The sequence below is a fragment of the Trichosurus vulpecula genome, chromosome 4, assembly GCF_011100635.1.
Source record: "Trichosurus vulpecula isolate mTriVul1 chromosome 4, mTriVul1.pri, whole genome shotgun sequence".
Classification (NCBI taxonomy): domain Eukaryota; kingdom Metazoa; phylum Chordata; class Mammalia; order Diprotodontia; family Phalangeridae; genus Trichosurus; species Trichosurus vulpecula.
In genome coordinates, this window is record NC_050576.1 from 43,579,718 (window position 1) to 43,600,671 (window position 20,954).

Below are 20,954 nucleotides of genomic sequence, written 5' to 3' on the forward strand. Positions count from 1 at the left end.
AACCATGAAGGATAGCTTCGAGGGAAATTAGTTAGCACATGTACAGGGTGAAGCAGAGTGTTACTGCACCAGACTTTAGGGTCATGACGTAATACTTATGGCTTTAGGCTCTAGCAGCATTGTCAAAGGATGGACAATTGGGCACGTGTATATTTTTCATAGGTACCTATTAGTAGTGCAATGGATGTGCATTTAGTACATGCATTCAGTATACTAGTGTGTGTACCATTTTTTTCTACTCATCCTATCTCTATTTCACCAGAGAGGGGGCAGGGGAAAAAAGAAACCAGAATTCACACTCAAGCTAATGCTCATTTGAAAATTAGTTTCTGACTTTCACAATTCTTGTGAGAGTAAAGAGAACAAGGCGGTATTATTCCCATTTTTACAAAGAAAGACAATGGGGCTCAGTGAGGCTAGGGAACTTGCCAAAAGATTCAGTGTTATGGGACTAACCCCCAAAAGGCCTTCCAATTAATTCCTGTTAATGCATTCTTTTTACATTAATTATGTTGCACTTTACCCTAACATACATCAACTCAATACAAAAAAAAAGGCCAAGACCAACCACTAAAAATTGTTTAATTGCTATTTAACCTTATATAAACAAAGGTTTTCTCTAGGTGAAATTGTTCCAGAGCTTTCGGCCTCCAGCAAAGTAAAAAGCTGCAGCTAGAAGCCAAATAAAATTGGATTTGGACTTTTTCTAACAGCTTCTTTACCCTTTCATAGAGAATTTCCCAAAGAACCAGCTAGTTGTTAAGTGCATCTCCATCTACTTCCTGGACTTGGAAACCTCAGTTCAAATCTGGCTTCAGATGCTTACTAGCTGTGTGACCCTGGGCATGTCACTTAACCCCATTTGCCCCCTTCTCATGAGCTGGAGAAGGAAATGGCAAACCAACTCCAGTATCTCTGCCAAGAAAACCCCAAACGGGGTCACAAAGAGTTGAACACAACTTAACAAAATTTCCAAGTGCCTTACTTTCTTTACTGGTTAAATGAGAGGCAATGGTCTTGAAGACCAATTATACCTTACAGATATGTAATGAATATGCAACACATTTATAATAGAGCCTATGTTACAATTACTGCCTTTATACATAAAACGAGTGTACTTTCTCTATACTATGCTTATTTCTCCTTAATGGCGAAATGCATTTAATAAGAAACCAAAAAAAAAAAAACCACTTTAAATGTCTATTAAGGGGCTGGACAATTGGAAAAAACAAGTAGCAGAAAAGGCAATTATCTTTGCAGTGCGAGGACCTGGTACCTGGCTGAATCTTGCCTCTAAAACCTACTTCAATAATGTATTTTGTAAGAGGCTTAAAGGCACAGCGCTGTTCCCTTTCCCTTGCCGTTTTTAAACTTGTGCAAAACTCGCTTAGTTTTTATGGGCCTGGGTTTTCTCATCTTTTAAGGGAGAGGACTCCATTCCTAGCGAGATGGCCACTTACTGCCTTCTGAGGTCAGGCAGCGGGTAGGGCCCACGCTGGCTTTTTCCCTAGAGATACTCTTCCCCCACGTGGAGTAACCTTGACAGTCACCCGGCTTCGCCCAGACCCGCCCCGTTCCCCAAGCACACCAATAACATAGAAGCGCCGAGAGCCCGCCCCCTCCCGGGCCGAGCCAATGAGCTAAGGCGTCTGCGGGCACAGCGGAAAGGGAGGGGCCAGGTGGTTGCTAAAGAAGCCGCTTCCCCTTGATCACCAGCGACGCTTGCGTTCGTCCTACTTTGTCCGGTAACGACTTTTTCGCTAGCGAATCCATGGAACACGCTTTTCCCACCGGGCCACCCACCAACCCACCCCTAACCCTCCTCACGCCCTACATCCTCCCTGTCCGCTGAGAGAGCCACGGTATTGTAGACAGAACCCTCGGCTTCTACCGGGGCCTGTGCGCCCGCCATTCTTTTTATACCCGGGCACGCGACGTCACGTACCGACGCTGGCGTCGGCGCGTTGACGTCTGAGGCGCCATTGTGTTTGGGAGGCGAGGCGAGATCGAGGCGCGCGGGGCGGGCTTCCGTTCGTGACCCTCTTCCGCCTTCCGCGGCCTGGGAGGGAAACGTCCCTACGCCTTCCCGGGGGAGCAACCAGACGTTCCCTTTGTTTCTTTTCTCTCCGTGTGCGTCCGCAGTCTGGGCTAGGCCCCAGCAGACACACCCCCGAGGGGCGGGCAGGGTACAGGCGCTCTTGGGGCTGCGCTCGCTTCTCCCGGGCGGTGCCGCGGTGGCCGTCAGCCCTCCCCGCGGTGTGCTGGCCTACGAAATCTTCAGAATTGATTCCCGCATTAGGGTGCGGCCTCGGCGGGAAGGGACCTCTACTGGCCACCGAGGCCGCCCGGCCCATTGAACGCCCAGGGAAACCGTTACTAAGCGGGTGGCCTTAGAGTTAGGAAGGCCCGAGTTCAAATGTAGCCTCAGACACGCCATAGCCGTGTGACCATGAGCGAGTCACTTAATCGCTGTCTGCCTCTGTTTACGCTTTGTAAAACGAGGACTGTAACAGCACCCTCTTTCCAGGTTGTTGTGAGGCTCAAACAAGACGATAATAGTAAATCGCTTAGCACAGTCCTGGCACGTAGTAGGCTTATGGTATTATTATTATAATTATAATTATCATTGAAGTGTCAGGTAAACGCTTGTTATTCCTGGCTGGTACAAAGCCACTTGTCCGGGATCTCATCGGTAAAGTCCGGGAGGTGGGCGACTTATAGTGACCTTAAATCACAGGTGATGGGAAGGCCTCGGTTGGGGGTGTGTCTTTGTTATTTCTCTGGCATAGGACGTCCAGGCTCACGTAGCCACCGTCTCTGAGGCGCAGAGAGTGGCCCGGAGCCCGGCCCAGGTGCAGCCGTGGGGATTACCGTCCTAGACCCGAGGACCTGTGTCGTAGACACCGGGGAACCTTGGCCGTCATCGTTCATTTGGTTCTTTTCTGTGGCCTACACTTGATGGAAGCAGAAACAAAATTGTTTTTTAAAGTCATTAACAAATATTTATTAATAAGTGCCTACTTCGTGCCAGGCACTGTGCTGCATGCTTTGCAAACATTCTCATTTGATCCGTAGTGTCGATCCTTAAAGCACTTGCTGTGTGTGGGGAGGCTTTGTGCTGAGCGCTTTAAATACAAAGAAGCAGCAGCCCCGGCCCTCTGGGAGCTTACATGCTAAGACAACATTCAAGTAATTATGTACATGAAAGGCCCCTCTGGTGTCATTTCAGAGGGAGGGCGCTGGCAGCGCCGGGGATGCAAAGGAAGAATCAGGAGAGTGTTTGTCAGGGGCTTGGAGGGAAGATTGATGCATAGGCTGGTGAGTTAGGTCATAGTGAAGATTTATCCAACTGAGCCGAAATTGAGGTTTAATCTGACCATTCTCTAACTCTACTGTTTTTCACCTTTAAGGGCTGGCGTCAACAGTGTCCTTGAGCCAGCCCCAAGCAGGTTGGCAATTCCTGCTTGGTGTGATGGTGTGAAACACTACCTGTCTATGTTCAAAGGACTTTGGATAGGACAGACTAGGTGCCAGGAGAAGTGTTTTGAAGATTTACACTACACAAATAACTTGGGTGTTTTAAACAGTATGGGGTACTTTTTGGCTCAGCCAGAGAATGTTCGGTTTGTAAAGAAATTTGAAAGTTTCCAATGTATTTTCATTCTCAGGAGATTAAATTCAGAGTTTCTAATGTGTAAAAGAGACATCGAGAGCAATCCTTTTGCCCACCTGAACAGCAGTTTGTTTTTGGCCTAACCCTGGGGCTTGGGAAATCTGTACCTCGGGACAGGACAAATTGAACTGAGCATTGAACAATTCATAGGAAAGCCGCAATGAGATTCTTCGGTTGAATCTGGGCTTCATCTTAAGAAAAATAGAATTTGGTGCGGCTTTTCTTGCCCCTTTTAATACTTAAAATTTAAACTCTGAAATAGGCTGCATTTTTCTATGTTTTAGTGGTAACATGGAAATAGATTGATGTACGGAAATGTTGAGATAAACTAAGAATTCATGGTAATGGTCATTTTTGTGAATAAAATTTATTATTAACTAATTAAGAATATAAAGAATAAGACAAGTATTTGCCTTGAAGCAGCTAAAGCTATTTTAATAATGACTTTGGGGGATTTCTGGACCTGTGATTTTATTGATACAGGAAACTCTTGGAGAGGAAAGCCCCTCTAGTAATGCAGATAGGCAGCTGTTCTTAAGCTTTTCTTCCTACTGAGTTGCCTGGGACACTGGGAAGTCAAATAACTTGGCCAGAGTTACACATCCATTATATATTAGAGGGAGAAACCCAGGTCTTTCTGAATCTCTGGCTAGCTGCCTCCATTATGTCATATTAATCAGTAACGGTTTATGTTCTTTTTTAAAAAATGACTTATATTGGTACTTATAACTAGTAATGAACAATAAAATAATATATTCAATTTTGGTGTTTTAATTTTTATACTGTGGTGAGCCAATGTAGTATAGTGAGAAAAGCACTAATCTTTTAACCCACTTGTCCTGGGTTTTAGTCCCTGATTACTGGCCTTACCACTGTGGTTTGAGCCACTTAATCTCCTCTGAACCCATTTCCTTATCTATAAGATAATAATAATAATAATACACTATTTAGCACCCAGAGTTGTTTCCAGGGTTAGGGGATTGTAAAGTGGTGTTAGAATTGGAGGTGGAAAGCACCTTAGAGTTCATCTAATCACATTAACTGGAACAAATTAAAAAAAAAAAAAACAAACCTAGACCTAGACTAGTGAAATGATTTGCCTGAGGCCAAGGTAGGATTCAATTCCAGGTCCTCTCTAGTACCAATCCTGTTCTTTCATACCATATAAATGCTTCTTAAGTGCTACATAAAAGAAAGGTATTGTAATCAGCAATCATGATAAACCCTTCACTTGTCTGGAGGGTATGTACCTGGTATATACAATCTGTTGACTATATTTGAGAATCAGGAAGCCACCAAAATGTGTCAGAAATTCTAGAAGTAAAATACATGCACCTTACACATACTGCCCTTTTGTCCTGCCTTACAGGACCTATTCTTGCCTTAATAAGAATTCTAATAAACTTATTTTCCTAGTATCATTGTTCACAGCCCTTCTGAGGCCTTCAGAGAAGGAGTGTCCAGGAGATCTCAGCAGGAAGAAGCTGGAAAGCTTTAGATAGCCCTGGTCTGGGGTCACTGAGTGTGTAGGCTTGCAGTCTTCCATGAACCTCCTGAGCCTAGATCCTCATGATACCGAAGACCTGCTTCACTTACTGCTGACAGTAGCCAGTTAAAGCAAGGTCTTGTCCTCACTGTATAGATGAAGAAATGGTGTCAGGAGGGTACTTAACAGCTTTATTCACCAGGCTAGTAGATGTCCAAGCTGTTGTAATGCTTACTCTGGTGCTTCTTCCATTTTACCACATTGAGTTATTGAGAGGTTAAATTAGGGGATGTGTACTCCAGGCTTCAGGAGAGAGAAAGCTATAGTATATTTTTAAAATTTCCATCCAAATGTATGAAATAAATATTTGGTGTTGATTTTACTTTCTATTTCTCTGACATTTTCTGATTCCCTCATCTAGACTTTTTATGATTGGTGCATACAACAATAGTGAAGTTTCTTCAAATTTTCTGCAGGAGGAAGGTATTGGAATGCCATTACCTCTCTTTCAACCTGACAAGGGTGATCTATCTCATTCCAGAAGTCAAGGACAGGTATTTCTTCCTGATCCTTTTCATGTAAGTTTATGAATTGTTTGTTTTTTAAAAGAAAGGAGAGGAGTGAAGGTTTTACTAGAATTTTGAGAGTTTTAAGAATTGGAAGGGTTGTCAAAGACTCTCTCTAACCTGGCATCCTACTGTGTAGCAGAACTGTTGTCTTCCAGATTTTTAATTTATCAGTCCAAAGAACAAATATTTATTAAATGCTCACTATCATCCAACAATGCAGTCTATCATCAGACATTTATTAAATGCCGACTGTGATCTAGGCCCTTTGTGCTGTAGATAGCAGGGCATAAACAAAATAATCTTTATCCTTCAGGAACTTGATGTGGAGAAACAAGTATATTTAAATGGTTTAGTTGCTGTAATAACTATACAGTGTTTTGGTTGTACCCTTCTCTGTTGATACTTGGAATCACTGGTATCAAACATAACATTCCTGATTCTAGTGAGGAAATATCAAATGTGTCAGTCTCATCTTGGTTCATAGCCCTTTTTTCTTTCACTAGAGGATACAGAATGAAATCTTAGACAAAAAGAAAGGAAAAAAAATACTCATTTAGAATTTATTTTTACATTTTTATTTATAACTTTTGTTTTTACATTATCTTTCCCAATATATTCTTCCCCACCCCCCAATCATGTCTTAGAACAAACAATAAAAAAGAAAAGGAGGGGAAGCAGTTTAACAAAACTAACCAGTACATTAACCAAGTCTAGCATTATTCTATACTCATGCAAAGAAGGGAGGTACATTTTTAAAAGTCTTATTTAGGACAAAACTTAGTCATTAGAATTATATAGAGTTCAGTTTTGATTTTATTGTTTCTGTTGTTTTAATTTACATTGTTGTAGTCATAGTGTATATTGTTTTCCTGCTTATGTCACTCTGCATTAGGCCATGTTAAGTCTTGCTATGTTTCTCTGTATTCTATAAGATAGTAGTATTCCAATATGTTTATACTGTTACTCCCAGTTTGGAAGGTTTTTTTTTTTTAATTCATTGACATAGCTTTTTTCAAAGTATTTCAAACCTACCTAAAGTTATTGAGTATTGGATAACAGTAATAACCAATTTATATAATACTTTGAAAATTACAGAATACTTTTTTCACAACTCTGAGAGAGGTAGTACAAATATCCCGATTTACAGATGAGCAAATGGAGGTATAGAAAAGATAAATGGCTTGCACAAGCTTTCTCAGCTAGTTAAGTGTATCTGCCTCTCAGTTCTCTCCTTTTTACACTGTACCCCCTTCTCCTAAGGGATTACTTAGGATTTGGTCTAACTAGGTTAGTGATAGGAGTCAAAAGTCTATCCTGAAATGCTGAAGAAAGGCTAAAATTAAAAAATAAACCATTTCCAAGTTTTCAGCTTGCCTGGAAAAGGAACTCCCAGAGCCAAATCCAGATCCTATTATTGGATTTATGGAAAAGCCAGAAAAACAGGAAAGTCATTCTGAAGAACTGTCATCATGCTATCCAAGTAAACCACAAGAAAATAATCAACCATGGAGTACAAGTGAAATTGAAGTGAACTGGTATGCTAATTTATAGGGAATTTTAAATATCTATAATTTATGTAACTTGTTATATAAATTATACTATATGTAAATATAATTTATATAACTTGTATTGAATAAAATTTTCTTTTGCAATTGTGTCCTTCTACATTTCCAGTAAAGCACCCAATTTTATTCTGATGATCATTTATTTATATCATCAGATTACATGTGTTTTCATTTGCCAGAAGTGGATTAGGCTTTGTGTAAACAATAATAAACCTTCCATAAAATATTTATATAGCAAAGGCTTTTGGCCTCCATAAATACAAGCCTGAGTACTTCAGATCAATGGAATCGTAGTTCATAAAGAATAATTAACTACTGTCTCCACTCAGGTCCTTTTCACATGATTCATTTTGGCAGGGAGGTGACCACGCTTGAATCTTAAAAGGCTGGTACAGATGTTGGCTCCTCCTGCCAAGCTGAAATGTCATCTCAAGACCAACCTTATTAAGTTAAGAGAGACATATTACTCAGAAGTGGGATAGAACAGGATGGATTTTTTTAGCCACAGAAATTCAAAGGAACCTTTGAGGCTTGCAGTATACATTGAGCGAAAAATTGTACCAACAAAATGACACATCATGAAGGTTTGCAGTTATATAGGATTCATTTGGATTTTTTAGAAAGATGAATGTATATAATTTGGATATTGTACAAAAAAATTATAGTTGTATGGTTTGGTCAGCATTATTGCAGAACATTTAGCTTCTTGGGTAATTTATTGTAAGCCCCAGAATCTGAGTTGGAAGGAATTGCTGAGATGCAGGTGATGAAGTCCAGCCCAAGACTTCCCTCTAGGATAATCAATGGTATAGCCCTCCTGCCTGCCAAAGCAGCCTATGCCACTTTTCCATGGCTCTAATTGTTAGGCATTGTTTCCTTATAGCAAAAAGCCTAAATCTGCTTTCCTGTTATCTTTGACCTGTTACTCCTGGTTCTGCAAGGCAAACCTAATAATCCCTCTCCCATATGAGAGATATTAAGAGATTAATTATCTAGTCAACTCTTGATTAGTAGACATAAGCTCATTCTAGACAAATATGAAAGATTTTTCGATGACTTTCATTAGTTGGTATGGTGGACAAAACCACCAGTCTTCTGAAGATGAGCTCCAGATACTGTCAGGCTGGTCGTCAGGTAATGGATATATCCATTGTTTGCCTTTGGGCCCACACGAAAAATCCTTTTATAAAGTTAGTACCTTCTCTGCTTGCACATACTCTTTCCTACTAGGAAAGAGGAGACCATGTTGGCCTGTTAATTCAGCTTTTCTTCAAATTATCAGTGCTTTGAGGATAGATGATTTATTTAGCATGGCTGTTCCTGCTGGTGGAGACCAAAAACCTGTGGTGTAGTAATAAGGAGAAATGTATTGCTTTGAGGCTTACAGAACACCTTTTTCCCTTATGAGGTGGGAGGGAGGGGGTAATGGCTTATTCTTAGCTTCCTTTTCCATATGAGCAAAAGGTTTAGAGAAGACAAGGGATTTGCCCCTGGTTTCACAAGTGATTAGAACCAAGGCAGGGTTTGAATCCAGCCCTCTTCTAAGCTCTTGGTAACATTCCCTGCTAACCTCTGCTGAGTGCTGTGGCCAAAAATTTCACACTGTGACTAACTGGTGATGAGCCTTTCATGCTCATCTAGGTTGATTGTTGGAAGTTAGAAACCAGGCTTATACATAAGCAAAGCTTTTCTCTCTGGGAGTGTTTTGCTGGCATAACCTTTTAGGATCCAGGGTCACTCCATGCCCCAAAGAGATAGGGCAGGGCTTTCTATCTCTCCATTGAAAGCATAATGAGAAAAGTAAATTTAACTTAATTTTCTTTTCCTTTTTGGTGTGTGTGTGTGGGTAGGATGAAACAAGATACCCAAAATGAACAGACTGAACTGGAGAGAAAACTTCAGGAAGCTGAGATTGCTGCTAATTCTGTAGTGTCACTGATACCATTATTTAAAGACTTCCTTGCTGGGTTTAATGGTGAAAGTGTGAGTAATTTGAATTACATTTTCAAAAGTTCAAATTCATGTGAATATTAATTATTTTCTTAAAAATAGGTTGAAAAGCCAATTTGGTAATTAGTTTGCAATGCATAAAGACTTCTTGTTTGGTTATTTAAGCTGGTTGCTGAAAAACAAAATGCAGTTATTACAGATATTATATAAGGGGAGAATCTGGGCTCGTAAATCCTCTCGGTTCACAGCAGACATTAAAATTCCTCTTGGCTAACAATCGACATATAGCACTTAACATTTTAAATTCCCTCTGGGGATAAAACTAGACTTTCCAAAAAGATGACATTTATTTATACTTAGAATGTTTTTTACATATATATATATATATATATATAGTTATGTATCCCCAAATTTACAGTATTTGCTAAAGCTTGAGTTGGGAAGTTTTGATATTTTAGTCCCTTACCTTTATTTTCTAACTTTAGCATTTTAACTTTTAGTATGCGATTGTTAAGGCTCAGTTTTCCTTTATGATTTCTCTTTCAATGACTTATGCCAGAAAAAAGGGCTTCTCTGGCAGAGCTGCAACAAAGCAGTGATTGTGGAAGAAAACCAAAATAAATAGGCCCAGGTATAGTAGTAATATGTTTTAGTAAAAGCTGTAGCTAATGACACATTTTTAAATGCCTTTGTGGTAATATGATTTGTCAGCTAATAACCATGTCACATAGGTCCATGATGATTCCTAAACAGAAGCCTGTATTGACAAATAATGTAGAACATTTTCAACATGCAAAATGAGTTTTAGACAGTCTATTTAGAAAGACTCAGTTTAAACAAGATAACTCTAAAACTAGATGGCTAGTCTGAAGGTGAGGAATAATACAGGAGATTTTTTTTTGTTTTGTATTTAAAGAGTAATTTTCATTGTTCTCACTATTGGAAGATGTTAATTTTAAATTGGAGACTAGATATTTTTAAAATTCAATTTTATAGAACATGAAAGTGATTTTTGGCATGGCATAAATATTTCAATCAGTATTAAACTTTTAAACATCAACGTATAAAAAGAAAACATGCTCTTATAGAATTATATTTAATAGAAATGTTCTTGTGGTCAATTTTATGTAAAAAGAGAATAAAGAAGTAGTTTTATAACTGTCTTAAAACCTGCAGTCAGTGGTCAGTGGCCACACTTGGAAATCATTTTTTTGTGTGTGTGGGGGGGTGATTGCTTCTTCCTAAAAAACTGTAACTGAAGGAGCACTAGAGAACCTCAGGGATGAAAATCAAAACCCACAGTCCTTTGCCAATTACACCAACCCAGTGAGATTTCCTTAGATTTACATATTAGCCAAGTTTCTATAAAGCACATCATAGTTATAAATTACAGAAGATAAGGGATAGTGATGGGACTTGTGATTTTACTTGTGTAGGGAATTTCCAGAGGAGAAAACCCCACCTGGTCTGACACCTTCTCTGCAGCCTAGTTTCCTGTGACACAGTGAGACTGGGTGCCTTGCCAGGTTTATTAGTTATGCTGTGGCAGAGGCAAGGTTTGAACCCGTGTCTTCCAGGGATACGTACATATGCATACGTGTGTGTAATTGTACAGTACATTTGTGTACTTACGTAATGTTTGTGTATACACACATTGATGCATGCTTGAATATATATTCTCTCTCTATATATATCTGTATACAGATCAATATATTTATAGCTACCAGTCACATATCAGATAGATCATCATGTCAGCTATATATTATTAAAACATTTACATTAAAATACTAAATATGCAACATTTTTGAAATAACAGAATAATTTGGAAACAAGAAATAGATATTTAGATAATTTAGGCAAAAATAGATTTGTTGATGAAGAAACATCTAAAAAAATAACCAAATAGTCCTAATAGGTTATATGATAATTTATTGAATTAATTGCTCAACTTTCTACTACTGTTGTATACATTTATCTTTATTTATAATTGCCATGAATTTGTAGGTGAACAGTTCAATTGACATATTGAAGGCCAAGTTAGCTGATAATGAACATGAAAATAATGTAAGTTCTTTTCTACTGTCTTTGTCTCCCTATTATTGTGTTGCCTTGTGCATTATTTAATTTCGTAAATTTACATAATACCACCCCATTTGTGATATTTCTGATTTTCTAATTTTACTTTAGGTTCTTAAAAAGAAAGTTCTAGAAAAGGAGGACTATATCCAGGAGCTTTCTTCTTTTATTCAGAAAGAAAAAGTAAGTGCATTTTGGCGTAAAATTCTTATAACTATAGATTTTCCTGGAAACATATTTCAAAAAATTCTTCTCACCCTAATTTCCCTCTATACATAAATACTCAAATAGTCTCAGAAAGAAAGGTATGTATATTTTCAAGTCTGGTTATTTGGAAATTTTAAGAGCTTGTTTGTGCTATCCAGTTGCCATTGCTCCTAAATATTTTAGAGGGGAAATGTTTTAAGTTTTATGCAAAAACAAAATTTTATGATTTTTATATAAAATGATACAAATCATGAAACATACAATATTTTTTCACAAAATTGAAAGTTTATTTGAGCAATAGAATAATTTTGTGGTTTGCCAAATGCATGTTAGTGTAGCCCAGGATTATTATTCTAGAGGGGAGAGGAGGTTTTGTACAGATTAAGTATTTGAAGTCAGACACTAGAAAGCAAAACAAATGGAAATTCCTATAGCATCACATATAGGACACATTTAATAACTAGAAATAAAAGATTATATAGTCTGATATGATATTTTTCCTACATTTAGAGAAGATTATAGCCAAACAGAAATCACAGGGAAAACATGTAAGTAACTTTCTGTGACTTATCAAAGATTAATCCACTTCGTGTTTTTTCCATTCTCTTTCTTAGGCAAATACCTTAAAAACAAGTCAGCTTTCGCATTCAGTGAAATCGGTACAATCTCACCTACAGCTCCAGATTCAAAAAAAAGAAGCTGAGAATGATCAGTTGAAATCATATATGAAGGTTAACATATATTTATTTTTTCGCTATTGCTTACATGGCCAATTAAATGAGAGTGCTGAAAATAGAAAGTCATTGCTTCATATTGACAGTTTTTAAAGGAACTGAAATCAGGAAATTTTATTAAACAAGTATTGAGTGTTTTTAGTAAGAACACACTGAAATTTCTAAGGTAAATTCTAATTGGGGATGGGCCTGTCCTATAGTGTTTTCCATTCAGCATGCATTTATTAAATCTCTAGTACTCTCCAGGTTGGGGGTTACAGATTGATGACATAAAAGTAGCTCTAGCATCACCCTCTTGTGGAGGAACTCTTGAGGAAGAGAAATCTAGATCTCAATCTCCCTTCTATATGGGAGCTGTCAAGTAGAAGCTCAAGGACAATTCTGTGAGAAATTTGAAGAAGAAGACTTCACACTAAAGCAGCAGAGTAACTTATTTTCAGGGAATTGAATTTTGTAGGAAGGAAGGATTTGCTTCAGCAAAAAACAAATGAGAGAAAGGAGTTGAGTTTCAGACATGGTGATGAGAGATGAAGGAAACAGCAGAAAGCTGAATTGGAACAAAACAAACAGTGATTCAGTTTGGCTTAAACCTAGGGTATGTGAAGCAAGGTAGTATGAGGTCACAATACTATTGGGCATTTATAAAGCACTTTACATAATGCCTTAAGGAATTAACCTGGGAGCTTTGATTTATTGAACCTCCCCATCCCGGTCCACTTGATGAGAGACAATTAGTTGTGAGGGCATGGCCCTTTCAGACCTTGGTTGGCCTGTTTAAATAAATGGAAACTAAGCTGGATTTGGGACAGAGAGTGGGCTTGCTCATGCTCTTTTCTCTCCCTACTCCTAGGCTTGGGCAAATAGGAGGGGCCAAGCTGAGAGGTCAGCCCTGCTAGTGATCAGGCCTTAGTCAACTGAGAAGAGAACCAGCTGTGGCCCTAAAAATTGAGCTTGTTGGTAGTAATTTTCTACTTTTTCAACTGCATCTCCTAGAGTACAGTAAGAAGAGGACATATATTTCTCTCACACCTGCCTAATTCGGTCATCATGGGGAGAAGAGAATAGCTCTTGGAACTAGGAGCTCACAAGATGACAGGCTCTAGAACCAATCTCTTGTTGGTGCTATAGTGTGAGCTGTGGTTGCTTATCTATCTACCTATCTATCCTTTTTTTGTTTTAATTTTATTGATAACTTTGGTTTTCATGGGCTATATAGTTAATTAAGTGCATACTAATACTATAGGTCAGGATTTCAGCTGAGCTAAAAAATCAGTCATTAAACACTTACATTTTTTATGTACCAGGCACTGTGCTAAATGCTTGGGATACAAAAGAGGCAAAAGATAGTTCCCTTAAGAAGCTTACTCTATTAATGCAGAAGACAACATGAAAACAATATATATGAAACAAGCTATATTCAGGATAAGTAAGAAATAGTTAAGAGAGGGGAGGTGCTAGAATTCAAAGCGGTTGAGAAAGGCTTCATGTAAGAGATGGGATTTTAATTGAGACATAAAGGAAACCAGGGAAGTCCATAGGGAGAGTTGAGGGAGGGGGAGGGCATTCTAGGCATGAGGAGACTATGGCCGTACATCAAAACCATAGACCTAGTCCAGAGGCTGGTGAAAGAGGTTCCAGAACACTTTGCTGGTAGAGTTGCTGTCACTCTTGAGGAAGGGTGGAAGGAAGGGAAGGGAATAAGCATTTATATAGCACTTACTGTGTGCCAGGCCTTGTGTGAAATGCTTTTACAACTATCACATTTGATCCTTACAAAAACTCTGTGAGGTAGGTGCTATTATTATTATTATGCTATTATTATTGATTTATTTAAAAACTTTTTTTTTATTATGAAACATTTAATTTTTCCCTCCGATCTCCCCCCAAAAGAAAAAAAAAGGGAAAAAAGAGCTTTGTAACAAGTAGTCATAGTCAAGCAAAACAAATCTTGAAGTTCTTTTTCACACCCTAGATCAGGGCTGTCCAAAATGCGCCTGCGGGCCGCACGCAGCCCCCAGTGTCATTTATTTGGCAGGCCCACAAGCATAGAAATTTACAAAATGCTTTAGTAAATGAAGCCTAACTACCAAAGAGCTCTCACTAAAATGGCAAAACAAAATATATTGTCTCGTTTCATTAAAAACTTAAGGTTGGACAGCCCTGCCCTAGATACGTAACTTTGAAAGACTGAAGGCCTCTCTCGTTAATATCAGCTAGTTAATATCTAATCCTGCCCCTTACTGGTCCAAATTGATGGTTTTGGACTGGGAACATAAGTCTGTTGGTTCAGTGTCAGCTTATGGTCTCCCGGATAAATTAGCTCAGTATGAAAAACTCCTAAATCTGGCTCCAGTCTCTTCTTCCAGCTTTGTTTCATACTACTATCTTTCCTACCCTCTGTACTCCTGCCAAGTGGGCAAACTGAGGTACTCAATTTTCAGTGATCATGTGCAGCTTTCTCCTACCTTCCTACCTTTACCCATTCTTTCTCCCTTGTTTGGAACGACTCTGCTAATCCTATTTTCTCCTCCCTGTCACAAGCCAGTTGGTTGTTCCATTCTTCATGGAGTCTTCCCTCAAAGGCTAACTGAGGGAGACAGTTCAAAAGAAGAATGAATGAGTTGGTGAAATGAAAAATTTTTCTTGTAGATATACTATTCAGTTCACCTTTATATATTCAGTTCTTAACACAGTCTATCATATAATAAAAGTTTAATTGATGCTTATTGATTAATTAGCAAACTGCTTTATTTACCAAGACTTGGAATGAAACATTTTTTTTTTCTTTTGAAACATCTTTAACTTTAGCCTGATGTTTACTGAAAGTATATTTATTTTTAGTATGGAAATCATGAGTGATAAAAAAAAGTCCAGAACATTAGGAACAAGTTAGACAGTGTTGAACGAATCTCTGTTCATTGAAGGAGGAATAAGAAAGTAAGCTTCTACCAAAAGGAAGTTAAATATGCCATAGGTAATTGTCTCTTTGAGTTTTACTACTGCTGTTATTCATGGAGAACCAGTGACATCCTGTAGTTTATTAAAGGAATAACAGCTATATTTCCCATGCATTCTCTACACAGCTCCAGTGTTAAATATATTTGATATATTAAACATATAGTATGTTCTTTTTTTATTTTTCCTCATTTCAGTCATGTAGATAGTTTATAAATCTTGTTTGTGAGACCCTTTCCCAAAATATTTTGTAATTTTAAATACAAAATACATCAGAGATGATTAAGGAGGTTCCAACCTTCATGGAGTTTATAATCTGGTAGGGGGCACATGACACATGCTCTGAACCTACTGTCCCAAACCCCAATCGCCCAGTAGGTGGGGTCCCCAGAAAGAGGCTTCTATATCTCCTTTCAGTCATGCAGGGAGAGCTCCACTGGATTTGGGTGTAATTTTTCTAGTGCTACTGCCTCAACAGGTCTCCTTCTCCCCATTACTGTCATTGGTATGTAGAGTCAGGCAGACTTAATTAGCTTTTAGAATTGGGAAACTGCTATGATGGTATAGCAGCTGATATAAAATACACTGTGCCCCCCCTCCCCAAGGTTACTCTCCCAACAGTACATATAGAGTCCTGGGGACAGTGGGCTTAAGCTTAGAGAGAACATGTGGCAGGGAACACTCCTGAAGTTCTTTGGCTGAATTCCTCAAGCTGCTCCCTTTAGGGATCACAAAGCTTCTCTCCTGGGTTCCTTCTATTTATTTATAGCAGGCAACATACAAGACTCCCAATAATTTATTTATATTAAGGGGTTTGTTTTTGGTAATGGAGTAGTTATGAATTATTTAGAATTCTTTAAAACCCAATCCTAATTTAAATGGAATTTAGAAACCACCTTATTAATATTGTAGTTTGGCAGGGAGCGTGGATGTTTTTGTAAAACTCCTCTGGAGAGTTATTTTAAAGTTATTTGAGAATTAAGAGATTAAAATATAGTATTTTCATGATTATTACATAAATTCCCCTGTACTATTTAAAGGGAAAAAAAAGTAAATGACGGTGTGCTTAACTTTCCTCCTACCTTAACTAGATGAGAACACCTCTTGATTGTGTACTAGGTATAAACATGGCCTTGATGACTACTGAGTCGGTCAACCAATCATAGGCTTTAGACTAAGTGTGAAAAGTCCCTACTCAACGTAGATAGCTTTGAAAGCCATTAGATGAATTGGAGTAGTGGTCGCCCAGGAAGGAAGTCAATTCCTGTTGATTGAGAGACTTAGCCCTGCCTTACATCCTCCTCTAAAACCAGGAAGCTAGATTGGAATAGGAACTTGGAGCATTGTCTTAGAGCCCCTAAGGACTTGTGGAGCGAGGGAGGAGAGAAGGAGGAAAGCTTCGTCCTGGCTTCAGTCTGTACAGTCAGCCCTTTGCTGGAAGATTCAATGCACATCCCAGCCTCAAGAGAGCAGCAGCTTGTGGCAGCATCTGTTGAGGACAGCCTAGACCCGAGGAAGAGAGGCAGGTTCTATGTCTGACTGCAACACTAAGGGACATAATGTAGAAGAACTCAAAGGATAGGATTGTACCTCTAAATATCTAGTTTACCTTGATAGTGTATGTTTGCTTAGACTTTTTTTGAAGTTATCTTTTCAGCCTGTGTCATCCCTAAAGTAATCCTTTGATAGTTTGATTGGTGTGGCAATGAATAAATTAGGTGGTATAGTTATATATTTTTAAATTATATTGGCCACCTTAGCATAACTATGAGCAATTACTCTTTCTTCAGTTTTTTTGGGTATGTCTTTATTTCTGTACAGATTACTTTGAGGTTGTATTCAGTAAGTACCTGTATTTATCTTAGTAGGTGGACTCCTAAGTATTTTATACATCCTACAGTTACTTTAAAAGTAGTTTCTCTTTATGTGTATTCATGGTGGGTTTTGTTTGTAATATATAGAAAGCTAGTGATTTGTGTGGGTTTGTTTATTTTATATCCTGCAACGTTGCTGAAGTTATGATTTCAGTTCATTTTTACCTGACTAGGGTTTTCTATGTTTCACCTGGAAAAAGAGTTAATTTTGTTTCTACTTTTGCTATGCTTATTCTCTTGGTATCTTTTTCTTGTTTTTATTGCTATAACTAGCATTTCGTTAAATAATAGTGGTGGTAATGTACATCCTTGCTTTTCACCTTGAATTTTTAGAAGCGCCTCTAATTTGTTACATATAACATTGGTTCTTAGTTTTAAATAGTTAACATTTATCATGTTAAGGAAATGTCATTTTGCCTTCCTGCTTCTTAGCTTTGATATTAGAAATAGGCATTGTGTCTCAAGGACAAAAGCCTTTTCTGCATCTATTGATATTATCATGTGATTTTTATTGGTTTTCATGTTAATATAGTCTACACTTCTCTTGATACAGAACAACCCTACATTCCTGGCATTTTCCACTTAATCCTCGTAGGATCGTGGGATTTAAAGTAGGAAAGGAACTTCGAGGACATCTTAGTCTGACCCCTTCATTTTGTGGATGAAGTAACTAAGGCTCAGCAACATTAAGTTTCCCAGTCTTGGGAGCCAGTCCTCTCTCAGCTGAGGAAGCTACACTGAGCACCATTAAACACTGGCTTCCATGTAAATCCATGACCTAGAACTGGTGACTGTTGTAGTTGAGACTGTGGTGTGGCTCTTCTGAGTCGTGAGGCATTTTAAAGGCAGCCTTGTCAGAACATTCACATCCTCTGTTCTCTGCCTCCTCCTACTGTTTGGGCCCAGTGATTACAGGTTCATAGATGACAGCTCTTGCTCCATCTCAGGGTCTGCCCCAGATTTATGGTAGCATTTCTAAGAGCCTCTTGTGAAGTCCCCTGAAGGAGAGGGGAAGCCAAGATTCTGAAAAACCCAGATGGGAAATGAATCCTTGAACACATTTCAGTCTTGGTCTGAGGTGGTGGGAGTGAAAGGCACCCCTGGGACAATATTGTTGTGAGTAAAGAGGCTATTTGTGGGCTAGTGTTAGATGCACACAGGAATGAATATGGGTTTTGGAAGTAAGACTTGGTAGAAGGCACGTGGAAAGAGTAGCAGTATGCGGTGAAAACATAGGCACCATTGCCACCATCTCCCTTCATATACCAGGGACAGAAGGGATAGAGTCTAAAGTTAGTGATCCCACCTTTGTTTCTCGTAATAGATTGTTGTTTTTTTTTTTGGGGCAGGGCAATTGGGGTTAAGTGACTTGCCCAAGGTCACATAGCTAGGACATGTGTCAAGTGTCTGTGAACACAGGTCCTCCTGACTCCAGGGCTGGTGCTCTACTCACTGCGCCACCTCGCTGCCCCCCTGGTAATAGATTGTTAAAGAAATGCTAGCAGATTCACCATCATTGGTGTTAAATTGCTTTCCCTCCTTCAAGTTTAACCCACAATTCTCAGGATGATATGGTTTAGCTGGTTCTCTGAGCCCTCAGAAAGTTTCCTCCGTTGATAGTATTTATTTTTTGCATTTTAAAATTTATTTTAGATGCATTGGTTATCTGGCCTCCATCCCTCACTTCCAAACTGAACAATAAAAATAAAATAAAAACAAAACCCTCACAATAAATATTCACAGTTCAGCAAAATGGATTCTCATATTGTCCATTTACTAAAATGTATGTCTCGTTTTGCATTTTCAGTGCTGCTATTTGTATTTTTTCCTAAAGAATTTGCAGTTTATTGTTATTGTGATAATTGCAATAATTGCATCATAAAGTAATTGACATTTGTTAATTATCTATATTTGTTTCTTTTATACTGTAAACTAGTTTATAAATAATTAGTGAAATCATATTTCTTCATTAAAGTTGCTTGTAGTGAAACTTTTAAATTAAAATATGGACAGACTTTCTCCCATTCTTTGGTTACTTATTTGTTAAATATTGATATTTTGTGTATCAGTTATTGATCAACCCTTTTTGCAGAGCTTAAAAGCTGAGATAGCTGAATGGAAGCTACAATTGAAAACATATGAGCAGCAAGTTGTTACCCTGAAGCAAACAAATGAGCAAAAGAAAATAGCTCTGAAAAAAGCATCTAAAGTTTGCAAAGAAAGAGCTGACTCTTTTACAGCAAATATTGAAGATCTGACTTCTCAGATTAGAGATCGGGTGAGTGACAGCAATTTATAAAAACTTTAGTTTACTTAAGACTACGTTGAAATTGCTTCACAGTGATGACACTTCATTTTTGGTGAGCTGGTTGGATTTGGCCAGCTTCAAGCCTGGAACAGTTTGCATTTATGGAAATAAACCATTTTTTATTTCATCATTTCTTAACAATATGAAAAACCATAGTGCTTCAGTATTTTCCTTCAGATTTTCTGTCTTGGTCTTTTTTCTTTTTAAAACTTTCACAGAAATCCAAGCTAATTATTGTCTGAGCTTTTTAGACTATATTCACACATAAGTAATTTACTTAGTCTCTAGCTCGACATAATATAATATTATCAAAAACACCACCATGGGAAAGGTGAAAAATGTGTGAAAAAAAATCTGTGAAAAAATGGACTTGGGGCGGGGCAATTTTTTGTTTGTTGTTGTTTACGCATTTGTTATTTAAGTTTTGTGATGTGCTCAACCACTGTGTTCAGTAATTAGCATTAAAATCACATCTCATGAAAATTTGATATAGTAGGAAAAGCCAGCAGACCTGGATTAGGATTTGATTCTTCTATTTATCAACTGTCTGGTCTTGGGGAAGTCCTTTTACCTTTTTGGGTCTCAGTTTCCTCATCTATAAAATAAAGCGATTTGACTATGATTTCTCAGGTCCCTTATATGCACCCCTGTTTCTGGTAAGATTATAAGGATAGTGAGATAATGCATAATAATCCTGATAAGTGTCATTCTTTATATTGTGACTTTGCTTAAACCAAGGGATAAACTACATCTCCTGAGGTGGACAAAAAGATCCTTGGCTGTGTTCAGCATTGGTTGCCTCTTAGTTGACAATTCAAGTTATTGCCACAACAAAGCAGAAGGGAAATCCAGTGGCCTCTGAGAAATGCAGTCATAGAACTGAATTGGTGCAATGGTAGGTAGCTCAGAGACTAGCCCGTCAACCACTCCTACCACTTTTCTTCCTGTGGGGGCAGCATTAGTAATTTTAAACCATCAGGGTAAGGGGGCACAAGGTGACTTTAGCACAAAGGGTGAAACTGAAAAGCCAGCGATGGAACTCTGCCCCATCTTCCCTGTGTTGTGGAGGGTACCTACCAATTAAAAAAGAAATCCAGTCAATTATCTATGATTTATTATAAAAGATAACATTTATATATAGGTTTGCAAAGCACTTTACATCGATTATCTCAGTTGATCCTCACAACAGCCCAATGAAGTAAATTCTGTTATTATCCATATTTTACAGATGAGGAGCCTGAAGCTGAGAGAGGCTCAGGGTCACTTGGCTGTTAAGTGTCTGAGGCAGGATTCTAACACTTTTTAAAAATGTGACTTACTATCTGTGTTAATATAAATAAACATTGTGAGAATCCTAAGGTAAATAATTGTGTCGTTTGGTGTTTCTGTTGAGGTTGATTTTAAAACTTGTTTCCAAAGATGATGTATACTGAAATGGATATTTTTACATTCTGAAGTTTGATACTTCATAGAATGAATTTATTTCCTTAAATTATATTTCATTTGTGTTTAGGGACCTGAACAAAACACATAGTTCTTAAGTTACATAATGAGTAC

At 38.2% G+C, this 20,954-nt stretch overlaps 1 protein-coding gene across 3 annotated transcripts in view; it reads left to right on the forward strand.

Moving 5' to 3' along the window:
* The first annotated feature begins 1,668 nt into the window (after window positions 1-1,668).
* The window catches only part of ODF2L (outer dense fiber of sperm tails 2 like), a 36,006-nt gene continuing 16,720 nt past the window's right edge, over window positions 1,669-20,954 (forward strand). For 2 of the 3 annotated variants that reach the window (XM_036756827.1, XM_036756825.1), the window contains exons 1-8: window positions 1,669-1,745; window positions 5,636-5,737; window positions 7,091-7,263; window positions 9,144-9,276; window positions 11,248-11,307; window positions 11,431-11,502; window positions 12,141-12,257; window positions 19,182-19,367. In XM_036756827.1, the coding sequence (XP_036612722.1) occupies window positions 5,651-5,737; window positions 7,091-7,263; window positions 9,144-9,276; window positions 11,248-11,307; window positions 11,431-11,502; window positions 12,141-12,257; window positions 19,182-19,367 (828 nt within the window). In that variant the 5' untranslated portion in view covers window positions 1,669-1,745; window positions 5,636-5,650. The remainder of the gene's footprint in view (window positions 1,746-5,635; window positions 5,738-7,090; window positions 7,264-9,143; window positions 9,277-11,247; window positions 11,308-11,430; window positions 11,503-12,140; window positions 12,258-19,181; window positions 19,368-20,954) is intronic. The other variant, XM_036756826.1, reaches the window with a different exon arrangement.